Raw genomic sequence first — 14838 nt, 5'->3', positions numbered from 1 at the left:
AAAGAAATAAAATGTAAAAAAAAATTTCTGGGGCCAGCACTGTGGTACAGTGGGTTAACGACCTGGCCTGAAGCACCAGCAACCCATGTGGGAGTGTGTTCGAGACCTGGCTGCTCCACTTCCAATCCAGCTCTCTGCTATGGCCTGGGAAAGCAGTAGAAGATGGCCTAAGTCCTTGGGCCCCTGCACCTACATGGGAAACCCAGAGGAGGCTTCTGGCTCCTGGCTTCAGGTCGGCGTAGCTACAGCTGTTGTGGCCAATTGGGGAGTGAACCAGTGGATGGAAGACCTCTCTCTCTCTCTGCCTCTCCTCTGACTTTCAAATAAATAAATAAATCTTTAAAAAAATTGCCTAACAATGCATTTTTCAGAAAATACTTCCCTTAAGTAAAACATGACTGTTCTTGAACATACATAATGTTAGTAAGTATATGCATATATGTATTTCTATGTATGTATATATGTTTATATATATAATCAATTTTAATACATTTCTGTTTCAATAAGTTATCAAGCTGCTTTATTAAATAATAGCCACATTTCTACAAGCAGAAGTAAAATAACCTAATACAGGCTATAGAACCTATAAGTAAATATTTTACTTGACAGCCTATTTGAAACAGACATCTAAATAAATATTCACAAAACTGAACAATTGGATAATTAGAAAGACATTTCCCCATTTATGAATTAAAGACTGTACTTCTATCTGCATCTTTTCTTTTTTTTTTTTTTTTTTTTTTTTTTTGGACAGGCAGAGTGGATAGTGAGAGAGAGACAGAGAGAAAGGTCTTCCTTTTGCCGTTGGTTCACCCTCCAATGGCCGCCACGGCTGGCGCGCTGCGGCCGGCACACCACGCTGATCCGAAGCCAGGAGCCAGGTGCTTCTCCTGGTTTCCCATGGGGTGCAGGGCCCAAGCACTTGGGCCATCCTCCACTGCACTCCTGGGCCACAGCAGAGAGCTGGCCTGGAAGAGGGGCAACCGGGACAGAATCCGGCGCCCCGACCGGGACTAGAACCAGGTGTGCCGGCGCCGCTAGGTAGAGGATTAGCCTAGTGAGCCACGGCGCCGGCCTGTACTTCTATCTGCATCTTAAATATGAATGTTCTAAAAACTAAATAGTTCTTCATAATAGTTCTTAGTTTTTCTTTTCTTTTCTTTTTTTTTTTTTTTTAATTTATTTGGTAGGCTGATTGAGGGAGGACAGAAAGCTCCTATCCAATGGTTCACTCCCCAAATGTCAGCAATGGCCACATCTGGGTGAGTCCAAATCCAGAAGCTGAGAACTCCATTCAGGTCTCCCATATGTGTTGCAGGGATCCAATCACTTGAGCCATCACCTGCTGTCTCCCAGGCTGTACATTAGCAGGGAGAAGCAGTTGAGAGTGAAGCGGGGACCTGAACCCAGGCCCTAAGATATGGTATTCAGACATCCCAACCTGAGTCTCAACCACTAGGACAAACATCCGCCCCAGTTTTTCTAATATTTAGGGAACTGAGAGCTAAAGACTGTATTTCTCTGGGGAAGAAAAAAGTTATTCATGAATTCTTGTAACATATATGCTTAAAGAGTTTGGTTATAAGACTGGGTAGTACATTTGAAAGAAAAACTCACAATGAAAAAAAAAAAGTTGTTACTGCTGCTGTTCTACCCAAATGTATTACCTATAATTACTTAATTTTCTAATAAAAATCATATTAAACTGAAAATAATAAAGCAGCACTTTCTTTTAGCTAAATTATTTCTCAAAAGGCTTCTGTTTGAAAAATAGTAATATTAACATCCCTTAGTAAATAGGAGAGTTTTCTACCTTTAAAAATATTGTGTAATATAAGTTCACCAAAGAGAGTCCAAAGACAAATCATAGTGTTTGCATAATTCCTATTTTAGTACATTAATCTCTTCCAAAAAAATAAAACCAAACCCACAGTACTTATTTGGTATAAAAATGGGGACTTTTTCCCCTTCCCCCATCACTGATGTCAGCTACTCTGTTACTCCATAGTAAGTGTAAAAAATACTTTGATTTTAAGGGGCAGTCTTGCACACTGACTCTCTAACAGAGGTGATGGCAATTAGACTTGCTCCCTGTTTCCCTGCAATTGAACAATGAATGATTTTCGGCCCTCAGGACATCTACTAGTGTTATTCTCAGCCCTGCTAAATGGATAGTTAGAAATATTTAGTGTCTGAAAGATATTGCACAGTACAGTTATCAAAACATCCCTACATGCTTCACACACATCTGCTATAGTTATTGGGAGCTCCTATTTCAAAACTAAGATGATTCTTATTTTCCAAAAAAAAAAATTTTTCATTAATAAATCTGAGTAATTGCATCAATGTAAATGACTGACAATTTTTTTTACCAGTCTGAGGTAGCCAGTTCAGAAAAGCAAGATTTCTCCAAATGTCCCTAAGTTCAACCGTTGTAAGTAGTTCTTTTTTGAAGGTCAGAGTGCCAGAGAGAGATGGAGAGATGCAGAGACAGAGAGATCTCCTACCTACTGGTTAACTTTCCCAAAAGGCCACAATAGCCAGGACTGGGCCAGGCCAATACGAGGAGCCAGGAACTCCACCCTGGTTTCCCATGTAGGTTCCAGGGACCCAAGTATTTGGGCTATTTCCACTACCTTCCTGGGTGTATGAGCAGGGAGCCGGATCAGAAGAAGCACAGTAGCCAGGACTTGAACTTGAATAAAGGATGAAGATGTCACAAGCAGTGGCTTAACCTACTATACCACAACATCAATCCCTCATTGTAAATAGTTCTAACGAGATTTCAGGCTTTATGTGGAATCAATAGCAAAATTGTGAAGAGAGTGCAGTAGCAACATATGTTGAAAGTCCCTAGACTCTTGCAACTAAATGGATGGAAGTAAATAATGAAATAAAAAAGTTAAAAATTAATAATACAAATAATCCGAAACAAGATAATTTTAAAAATTCTAAGGGACAAATGAGCAGGGCCTCCTCTAGAGACTATAATGATGCCAGGGAAAAAGAGAAAGAAGGAGACTGGTTGTGGGCAGTGAGTAGATTGTGCTCTGGTTGTTCCAGTGAAGTAAGTTAAATGCTCAGGGAGGCACATGCCCTCTTTCAGGTCAGCAGGGTACCATTTAGTACATTACTGCTGAGCTACCCTGGTGACCTGAATGAATTAAGGCAGCTTCCAGAGGTGCTTAACTTGCAAGCACTGAGAGCTCCGGCCCTACAAGTAATAAATATTCTATTAGTCCTTTCCATTTAATATACCAAACACCTAAACATGCCAGTAAAAAGAAGGTTTTTTTTTTTTTAATGAGAGAATTGTGTCGTGACAGGAAATGCATGAGTAATAATTTTAACTAGCAAATTCTCTTTCTAGCTTCAAGATAACCCAGTGGGTGTGAGTTTTTCATTCCAGTAGACTGCAGACAAGCACCTGAATCCCTTGGTGGGTTCATACTGCATCTGCAATGTGCTTAAGCAGATCTGCTAGCTTAAGGGAGTAAAAGTGAATTCCAAAATCATCAAGCCCTGGACAACATTGTAAAGTTTGCCTCCGAGGCTCCCAGCCTTCCTCCCTTGCCATACTCTGCTTTTGCTGACCTCAAATACAGTAAGTTTTCTTACTAATAAAGCATTTTGATGCAGGTGAGGGCATGAGTTGAGAAGAGGCAAGGATTATAATTGTAGGATAGGCTTTTATTGTCTGTAAGGATTTGAGAAAAGAGTTTTTCTCCGAAACTCTTTCCTCATCTGTCAAAGCAGGAATAACATTTACTCATTAGAAAGAGTCTAAGAAATAATATTCAAAAAGTCTTTAACTTACTGTGATTGTTGTCAATACACATGAGTACTTCAAAATGTGGAAAATGAAATTAAAAGATGTTTATTTTGGTGCATGAAAGTTTGAAATTCATGCAAAACATTCTCATAATATTCAATCCCATGAGCTTTTTGAAGCCCCTTTTATGGTCTCTCTTTAGGAAGTAGTACCATTGTAAGAGGTAATAAATAGATAAGTCACTTATCAATAGAGTTTCACAGTTGACAGAAAATCGGGCATCAGAAGAATGGATTTTTTGTTAACAGTCTTCCCAATATCGCTTAAATCATAGATAAATATTCAATTCACTATAAATGTGATTCTTCTTGACACAGGACACATAGCCACAAACTAAGAATCAACATTTTAAAACTTTAAAAGCTTTACTCCTGAGCCATCCCAACTACCTGCTGTTGGCTGTGGGAACTAAAGAGCTTCCTGAAGATGGTTCCTGCTATGAGCTGGATCCTGAAGAGGTGTTTTTAATGCAGCCCTACTAATGGTCATTTTGAGCTAAAGACAGTTGAGTGCCCACCCTAAAAAAATGAAGAGGTCCTGCTTGAAGCTTTGTTTCTCATCATGGATCCATCTGTGAGATTGGCTGCCCAAAGATTGAAGGAGGCTAATGTGACTGATGCTGGGACAGCAAATGGCCGGAGATGTGAAAAGTAAAACCCTGGTCAACAGGAAGTATTGTGGTGGCTCTTTGAGGCTAGGCAATGCACTTCAACTCTCACTGGAAACAATCACGTAACCAGACATACTGCCACTGTCCTAGGTGCTGGGAACAAGCTGGATTGCCAGGCCTAACTGCCTACTTTAATTTTTTTTTTTTTAGATTTATTTACTTATTTAAAAGGCAGAGTTACAGAGAAGCAGAGGCAGAGAGAGAGAGAGAGATCTTCTACTTGCTGGTTTACTCCCCAAATGGCCACAAAGGCTGAAGCTGGGCCTATCTGAAGCCAGGAGCCAGGAGCCAGGAGCCAGGAGCTTCTTCTGGGTGCCCCACGTGGGTACAGTGGCCCAGGGACTTGGGTTATCATCTGTTGCTTTCCCAGGTGCATTATCAGGGAGCTGGATCGGAAGTGGAGCAGCCAAGATATGAACAGGTACCCATATGGGATGCTAGCACTGCAGGTGGCAGCTTTACCAGCCACTCCACAGCAATAGCTCCTAACTGCCTACTTAGGCCTTCTTGACATCTGCGGTGTGAAGGATGGAGGGACAGTGGTGGTGAATGCAGCAGCCAGAGCAGGGGGCTCTGACATGGGGCTGCAAAGTTGTTGGGGTAGCAGGGCCTGATGAAGAAGCTGCCTCCCTTAAAACACCTGTGTTTGACTTTGCCTTTAACTAGAGTCACTGGAGGAAACTGAATACAGCCTCACCTGTGGTCCATGTTATTATTGTGATAATACAGGAGGAGACTTTTCAAACATCATTATCCTCCAGATGACGAAATTTGGAAGAATTGTGGTATGTGGGGCCATCTCTACTTATAACCATACTCATCCGTATGTCCCAGGCCCATCCCCAGAGAATATTATCTATAAGAGAACACTGCAGGAAAGGCTTCGTCTCCACCAGCTGACAAGGAAATGTCTGCCAGAATGCTTGGAGGAACCTGAAGAAAGGGGCCTCAAAGGGTATGATGCAGTATCATGAAAACACCAGCATAGGATCTGAAAACATGTCAGCTGCACTTACAGGAATACTGAAAGGAAATAATTTTGGGGGGAAACTGTAGTGAACGCATGAATAAAAATGACACATGGAATCATCATTGAATAATCTGGATGATTACTTCACTTTTTTAAATTATTTAATAAAAATGCATACTGTCTTAATTATCTAAGAAATACTCACTAAAAAGAGCTTGACCTAATAAGATACATTCAAATGGATGCAGGGAGAGGATGTTTAGTCTAGCAGTTAAGATGTTCTTGTCTCATATCAGAATGCCTGGGTTTGATACCTGACTCCAGCTCCTGTCTTCTGCTTCTTACTAATGCAAACACACCTGGGAGCTGCTAATACAATCCTGGGAGGCATCAGGTGATGTGTCAAGTAACTGGGTTCCTGCCACCCCCATGAGAGATGTGCATTGTGTCGCTAGCTCCTGGCTTCAGCCCAGCCCAGTGCTTGGCCATTTGGTGAATGAAACAGGGAAAGAGAGTGTTCTCTCTCTCCCTCAATAGATAGCTCTTCCTCTCACTCCCCCACCATTTCTTTCAGTAAATAAATAAAATTTTACTAAACAAAAAAGAAAAAAGCTTTCCTCACAAATTGGAGAATATAGGTACATTTGGATCTATCAATAACTCATTCCTTTCTACTCACAGCCATGCTTTCCACAAAATTTTATCTTAGCCATTATTCAGGAACAAATAATTTTTCGCCACTAAACTTCTACTGCACTACTTAAAAATTGCTTGATGGGACAATATGACTATAATATTTGTTCCTTAAGCAACAGGAGATTTATCTAATATTATCTATAATATTAGATTATAATTATATGTATATATTATAATTATGCAATCTAATATTTCCAATAAAAGAAAGGCTTTAGGAAAATCTGAGTCGAAAGTATACATATGCTTTCATATTTGCAGGTGCACATTTAATACCCTTAAGAATTACATTCAAGACAGCAAATGTCATTTTCCTTAAAGACAGGAAAAATAGAATATTAGTAAATGATTATAAAAACCAAGTGAAATAAAATACTGTCAAACTGGACTGTTGTTATCTGTGATAAGAGCCGCGTAAATTGTCATTACAATAATGTGTCTCTGAGCAGAACTCTCTTTGACCCTATTGTAAACTGAATTTGCAGAAATTCCCCAACAGTCATACTAAATTAACAACCTGGTTTTATGAAGAGGTTGGCTGAAGTTGTAATTTGACACATATTGCATTCTTTAGTAAGTGCTTTTCTTCATTTTCTATGTCACACATTAGTAGCAACATCCTCATGTTCCAACTAATAGAAAAGCTCTATCCTGTCTTCAAATGCCTCTCCTCTCCCCCTCCAACCCTTGTCATAAACTGATCTATAAAGTCCTGCTCTGCAATAGGGCAAAAGAGTAAGTTAAGACATACATGTAATACTGCGCTATGTCTACCAAATGACTCAAGAGACAAATCACACTCAGCACTTTGACTAACCATTTGTGGAAAAAAGGGCATGAAAACTTTCAGCGGCTAGGTGTATAGATTTAACCCTTCATTTTATTATATCCCTGATATCTCACCACCAACTCTAACCTGTATTTTGGAAAGCAGAATAAACCTGCCAGAATCATCTTCATAGGAGAGTCTCTCTTTGAGCAACACTTAAGAAAAATGGCTTATGTCCAGTCACATGAATGGGACCCAACCTCACACATTGTTAAGTGCTTAATAAATATTTCTGTACTTATTGGAAGTAAAAATTGGAAGTTTCCTAATGTTCTAGGTTGCTCTGCCTCCATTGTTGCTTTCCTACTTTTTGGCTCAATCATACCCTCCCATGCTCTCTGATAAATGGGTAGAGGGGAAACCTTGAATTATCTGAATCATGAACAAATCTCCACATCTAATTGAACTCAGCCTAAGCATAGGCTCAGACTCAAAGCAAACTTAGTAAAGCATTTCCAGTAGAACTCAGGCAGGCCAGATGTTCTGGAAGCCGAACCGCGGTCATTGTGCACATGCCAGCTCCTCCTCACTCCACCCCGGGCCAAGACCCTTTCAGCAGTGTGAGGCCTGGTTAACATATGACTCTGGCTGCACTACTGCATGGCATCCCAGCACCCATTTGAACATTTCAGCAGTTTCAACAAGCTCTACTGACGGGGACAAGTAAATGTAAGCGAAAGAAACACACAAGGAGAGTATGTCAATTATGAGATAACACCTTTGTCTGCATTAGCTACATGATCTCAGGGTGGATAACAAGGAAGCTATTTATCACCTTTGGTTAAATCATACCTATTTTTCACAAGACAGGATGAACAGGCTACCAAAGAATTTAATGCATGTAAATCATGAAATATGATTTTACATGTTTCTGAAGGATAGTGCCAAATTGTTGACTTTGCTTCTGGTGTAGGGCATGCTAGTTTGAACATATGCCTGTCTGTGTTGTGTGTTCAGGAATAAATGAAGGAAGCTCTTAAGGAGGGGCATGACCCTATCTAACCCTGACCTCTAACATAATCACTCCACCTCCTCCAATATTAGAAGTTCATCCAGATTAGACAGTCCTTTAAAAAATACACTATGAAAAATTTACACCTTTGGATGCACAAATCAACTTTTATAAAATGGCTCTTTCCTCTTAACTAAAGGAACGCTAGTTTTCTTTAGGGAAATAGACAAGTAATCTTATAACATGGAGCATTGCCATGAAGAAAAAGTCTAGGTGAGATAAACTAGTATGGATTTCAGATAAGGAGAGAATATCATAATAGCATGTGCCTGATGTGTAGGGAGACAATTAGCATTTGTTAAAAAATACACACAGAAAATTAATAGAGAGCTCCAATGACAGAGCTTAATTTCTTTAAATTTTGTCTACATTTGATAACAGCCTCACACACCAAAAATCGTTTTATTTTGTCTTGACATGGTTATAATAAGTTGCTAATATCTTGTCTAAATCTTTCTTTTCAAACAATTTTATTTATCTGAGAGGCAAAAAGAGACAAACAGTCTGATTCACTCCTCCAAATGCCCACAGTGGGTAGGACTGGGATGGACAAATGCCAGGTGGCAGGAACCCAGCTACCTGGGACATCACTGTTGCCTCCCAGGGTTGCATTAGCTGGAGTCAGGGCAAGATCTGGGTATCCAACTCAGGTAGCTCAATATGAAACCTACGCAACTTAACCACTAAGCTAAATTGTCCACCACTGATCTAAATCCTTCTCGGGATTGATACAAATCCAATCTATCTATCTATCTATTATCTATCTACCTGCCTACCTACCTTCCTACCTATAGTTCAATAGATCCTTGATCATATTTTTCTGGTGGAGTACAAAGAGGGTTCTCAGCTCACACTGTAAAACACTCCTTACCATATGACTGTATTGAGAAAGTCCCCATCTGATCTGATGTAGCTATGTTACCACACTGGGATATGTTTCAGCAAATGCAAAGCTTCAAAACAGAAGTAGATATAGTCGATAGAACTGGCCAATTACATTGTGATCTGAGAACACCAGTGATTTATTAATTGCTATTAACTAACCAACTCCTCTTTATTTGATCTGTATTTATTAGTTACAAGTATTATGCAAGCATGCATTGTTCAACTACAGAAACTATTTTGTCAACTTCTCCCTTGTCTTTTTATATGAGAATACAATAGAATAATTTGAGTTCTGATTACCTATTTTAAACAAATCCTGTAACTGGAATTAAATTTCACACCACATTTCAAGCTTGAAATGAACATAAATCTGAAACTAATACAAAAGTGCAAAAATTTCCATATTCAGGTTAATGTTTAGCAAAAGAATGTTTAGAAAAGAATAACTTTTATTTATCTCTGGGAACAGCTTTCTTCATCTAAACAAATGACTAAAATAAGATTACGAAGACACTGTTTAGGTTTTATAGAGAAACATACATATTCCAATTTCCTTCTGCACAATGGCTTTTATGCAAATGTGTACCACACTATCTCTTGACCCCTTCTACCATCACACCAGGACAATGACAGTTCAATAATTGAAGGTACATATCTGGTATATTTGATTTTAAATTGCAAAGTTGGACTCTGGCCTATTGAAATGAAAATATCTATTCTATGACTCTTTGTTAACTTCCGATTGATCAGGTTATTATTTCCTACTAATAAAACAGCAGAACGGCAGGTCAAGCTAATTATTCCATGTTTTTATTTCCTTTTCACAGGCTTTTCCCAATGTACCTCCTTGCATTCTCCTCTGTGACCCTCCCCCACACCTTGATTTTAGTTCTTAACCCGGATTCTTTCATCCAGAACATGGATAATGAGAAAACCCAAAAAATGTTCCTTGGGGGAATGTTACACTAGAAGTTACCTAGGACTAAATCCCACGTGTGTTCCTTTGCTCACCATGGAGACAAGTGTTTTTTTTTCACTGCTCTCAGCCAATTTGAAATCCAAATATGAAAACAGCATTATGGAATTCAGACAGACTATTTACTACCAGCAGATGCGGGTGGGGGGGGGGGGGTGGAAACTAGTATAATTAAGCTTTGACTTTGAACTAGCAAAGCAGTGAACATCTCACTTAAAAATACAAATAATATTGGAAGAACAGCTGAAGTGCAGGTGCAGCAAGAGCATGTGCATGCACTACACAGAGTGATGGGTCAACCAATCAGCTGGCCAGAAAAGTCTTGACCACACTGAGCTAGGAATAAACTAAACTGCAAATCTGAAATATTGCCAAAACCTCACTTGTCCTTCCTCAGTTTGAATGTGTAGTGTTAAATGGTTTTCATTATACCTTTTTACTGGGCTCTGCAGAAAAAGTTTGGGATCATTTAAGGGTAGACCAAATTACAATGTGTTTTTTGAAAATCAGAACTGGAAGCAAAGAGATTTCTTTAGTACATTCTTCAGGTTATTCATTAGTCATTAATCATGCTGTGAGTATTTATTGAGGAGCCACTATATGGATATCAATTAACTAAAATGTGTAAAGAATGCAACAGCATGGAATTAGGAAAATGTGATTATTACATTGGTTACCTGAAAATTACTGTCATATATATGACCACTTGTAGCTATCTATGAATTTAGTTTATATTAACCTTGCTGTAAATATATATTCATACATACATTAATAGCAAAGAGTGTGGGCAATCCACAGTTTCAATTTTTGTTTTATTTTTCTACATCAATTTACTTTCATCATTAAAACTTCTGGAAGCAAAAATCAAACTTTAATACTATTTAGCAATTCCCAGACACTTACTTGAAAAAATGAGTAAGATTTTCTCAACAGTAACAATTTTTTTTTACAAAATTTCTTAGGAAAAATAGCACTGCCAAAAAGTGAATACAGCTTTGTTTGTTTTTGCAGACATCGTTAGCAATAGACATAAAGGTTTTTTCTTTTTTTTTTTTTTCTTTTTTTTTTTTTAAGTCCATATGGAAAGATCATCAACACATTCTGCCTCTGGGTTCTTTGCCAAAATACCATAACCCACAAGTCTTCTACCTTAAACATAAAAGGAAAGGTGTTGTTCTGGTCAACTAAAGAAATAATTTTTACTAGCATATGTCTAATGTTAAAGCTGCCTAAATCCTGCCAAAGACATTAAAACAACATCTGTAAAACAGATTTTCATTAAATTGATCAGTTTAAAGTTAAGCAGCTAGGCAGATGATGCTTTTAAGCTAACCCTTAACCTTTAACTTTTAACCTCCCCAAACTAGCATAAGGACACACACTTCTTTTAGGTAAGTCTGCTTCGGCTTGACAATGCAAGAGGTAAAGTGGTCCATTCAAATAGAAATGACACATCACCACATTCACAGTGTTATGAATCAATATGTTGTCAATAACAAGGAAAGCTGTTTTCTTGCAGCTCTGCATTTGTCTTACAACTGCTAACTTGTCACTTTCCCCTAATCGCTAAATAATTCACAATGCAAAATGATATAAATTAAACTCCTAATGAAAATAAATTTTATATATGACATTATTGTCTAGTCATTAACTCAGAAACTATTTTAAGTACAATTTTAATATTTCAGCCATATTATAAAACATCATTTTTCCCAGACCCAGGCCAATTTGTTAGGTTCTCATTTAAAAGCAATTAATGTTACTTGTGAACCAATTTTATTTTGCCGACACAAGCCAACCACGCTTGCTAATATGCTCATTACCGTGCTTGAAAATCCTCTATTTCTGACTCACAGAAACACAGTTTCTGAAATCAGTTTAGAAATCATCTTCAACACATTGCTAGTATGGAATATTTTTCTAGCTACTGTGAGAAATAATGAATGCCCCTTGAAGGATAATACAAAAGAACAGAGCTGGATTGTTGAACATTAAGTTTCAATAAATATCTCAAATATTTCTCTTTGATCTTGTTTTAAATCAAAGTAAGTTAATTCAAATAATGTTGGGTATGCTTGCTGGCCATATTTAAATGCTATGCTAAACAAAAATACCTGAGTATTTAAGAGACAAGCAACTATAGAATTCATTTTTATGTGATTTATACGATTTTTAAGGTAAGAGTACACCTTCTGGTTGTGAAATCTCAAGTGTTCTGCTTTAAAGCCCTCTTTCTACTCATGCTTTTATTTCAATTGATTGTTATAAATTCAAAGACAATATCCAACTCTCCCTGAAAGCAAACTCCAAGAGTAACTCTAGTATCTAGAAAGATCCTCTGCAGAGTGAGGCCGTCAATCCATGCTTATGGAGTGACTGGATGAACTGAACACATACTCCTCCACATGTTTAAATAATCCTCCAACAATTAGATTAAATAACCTTTCCTGAGAAAATGAACAGTAATACCACCTCTCTTTAGGTTTTCACCTGAGATTAATAAAATAGAAAAATTTCTACATTTATATCTTCTACTCACAACAAGCTAATTTAAAGTGTTAGAGAAGCTGCGTGAATATAAACGCAGTTTATGAATATTCTACATAGCTCCCGGGGTCTAAATCTATTATTTATGCAAACTTAATGTTTATTTTTTTCTCCGAGGTATTCTGAAACTTTTAATAGGTCAGGTATCAACAGAAAAAAAGTAGACAATTGAACGGTTGTCAACTGTTGCTGCAAACCCTATGAATTATAATACAATTAATCCTTTATATTATATGCTCAATACTGTCAACCTAGAAGCTTTCCATCTTTCTTGCACTCCCCCCAAACTGTGGAACCCAAATCTAATGCTTTCATTATTGATCCACAGAGTGCCAATATCACAGGAACAATGTTACAAATTCTCACACTGAGTCTTTAGGTTTTTTTGCACACTACATCCATCTAGAATTTGGACTTCAAGAAACAGCTCAAACACACAGTACTAGACAAACCTAAATAAAAAAGCCCTGCCCCTAATCTAAACATCCACAACCTGCTCCTCTTGTGTGTTTGTAATTTTAAGCAGTATTAGAAAAGCTATAGGTATTATAATCGCTGGTTGACTCCTGATAGCATAGTTATCACTGATTTCTAGTATAAATCAATAGATAACACTTGCAAAATGGATTTTGTAATCATATTTAGAGCTTGTTACAATGACTAATGGTTTGCAATATTTTCTGAATTTTAATATCCTCTAGACAAAAAGAAGTTTTTAATAAGTTACCAAGTTATTCATCATAGAAATGAATATGTTACATTTGTACATGAACCAAGACAATCAAGACAACCTAGTGAACAAACTGTAGAAAATATATTAATCAGTAATTAGGGTCCAGAAGAAGTCGAGACAAGTTGTGTGGCAAACGGTGTTCACGACTTGTACATTTCCATTACATCTGCATAGTTTTTCCCAGTAAAGATAAAAGCATCCTTGCCATTTTATGAGTGTGTTTATCTATAACACACCCATTTGGGAGAATGAAAACATTACTACTTGGGAAAATAGTCATGTCCAAAAAAGAAAAAAAAAAAAAAAAAACAGAATCCACTTTCACCGGATGCTAAGGAACAGTGTGTTTATTCAATCTTACTGAGAACACACAGGGAAAAAAAGTGTGTGTGTGTGTGTGTGTGTGTGTGTATGCTTTGGATTGTCACTGTTTGTATCCAGACAAAAGGTGATACATTCACAAAAGTAGGACATTGCTTTTGTGCCTTGCTCCCTACAACCCTTAACACTATCCAAGAGTCGTGCTATGTTAAGAAGAAAGAAAAAGAAAAGCAATAAATAAGTTTAGAAAGCATGATTTTATATATGACAATGCCTAGAGAAGTTCTTTTATTTGAGGGAAGCCAGTAAAGCAACTAAGACCACTGAGAGAAGTACAGACGGAACATAAGCCAAGCATCTTCAATAAATTCTCCAGTGCCGTGTATTTCAATATCGTTTGCTGCATCTCACCCTTCTTCCGACCCTTCTGCCAACCCCCTCCTCTTTTCTGAACTTGCAGATTTGTGCCCCAAGCTCTGAAACGGTTAATTCCCTTGTCTGCTCTGTGCCAGCGGAAATGGATGTCACTGCTTACCTTGTAGAGCTTCAGGGCCGCCTCGTGCCTGTGATTGGTGGTATGCAAGCGTAATTTATCCACACTGTTGGTGTAGTAGTCACAGGCGTTACATTTTAGGTGAACAGGGTTGCCAATGGCAATGCACTTCAACCTCCACTCATTGCTTTTGCCCCCTTCTTTAATGTGAGCCACCAGTTGATATTTCTGCATATGTTTATCAGTCTTGCAGTGGAGCTGGAAGTTGGCTTTGAGCTGAGTGTTGTAGTTACAGAGCTTGCACTGGTAGATATCTCCAATTACAGCCCTCCATTCCTCTTCAGGGAGAGAGCGCTCACTGCTCACATGCACACTTAGGGCCTCCAGGCTGTCAGAGGTGAATTTGTTGCAAACAGCACACTGGAATAGCTTCAGCGCTGGGTCACTGATATAAGGTGACAGCTCTCCTGCAGTAAGGAGGGACAGGTCATCACCCATTAGCTGACCACTGGCAAGCCGGATTTCAGGCGGCAGCTCATTATTTACTACAGGAAAAAAAAATTAAAAGGAAAAATAGAGACTAGAAAACACAGCACACACAAAGGAATCTGTAAAATAAAGTCTTGACAAGGAATGTGCTTTCTCTAGAGCTTAAACTATAAAAAGCTGTAATAGGATTGAATCAGGATCAATTACAATCATCCCTTTCAACTTCTAAATTCCCTCATCAGATAGCTTTAATTACTCCTACTGGGCATGATGTCATTCTGAAATTTGTATTTTCGAGGGCAAGAAAGTTGATCAATACCATAACAAAACAGTCACGTGCTTGCAATTTAAGAACCTAGATAAACTTACATCAGCACTAATTGCCATT

The 14838-nt window shown here is 38.1% G+C and overlaps 1 protein-coding gene across 4 annotated transcripts in view; it reads right to left on the bottom strand.

Moving 5' to 3' along the window:
- The window catches only part of ZFHX4 (zinc finger homeobox 4), a 204245-nt gene that overhangs the window by 163308 nt on the left and 26099 nt on the right, over positions 1–14838 (bottom strand). For 2 of the 4 annotated variants that reach the window (XM_002710646.5, XM_008255678.5), the window contains exon 3: positions 14004–14506. In XM_002710646.5, coding sequence (XP_002710692.3) covers positions 14004–14506 — 503 coding nt within the window. The remainder of the gene's footprint in view (positions 1–14003; positions 14507–14838) is intronic. The other 2 variants (XM_070075243.2, XM_070075244.2) reach the window with 1 other exon arrangement.

This window comes from Oryctolagus cuniculus, chromosome 6 (genome assembly GCF_051225735.1).
Source record: "Oryctolagus cuniculus isolate XC-2025 breed Fujian yellow rabbit chromosome 6, ASM5122573v1, whole genome shotgun sequence".
In the NCBI taxonomy this organism is placed as follows: Eukaryota; Metazoa; Chordata; class Mammalia; order Lagomorpha; family Leporidae; genus Oryctolagus; species Oryctolagus cuniculus.
Note: the sequence above shows the minus strand (reverse complement) of the source record. Positions and strands in the feature narration are given on the sequence as shown.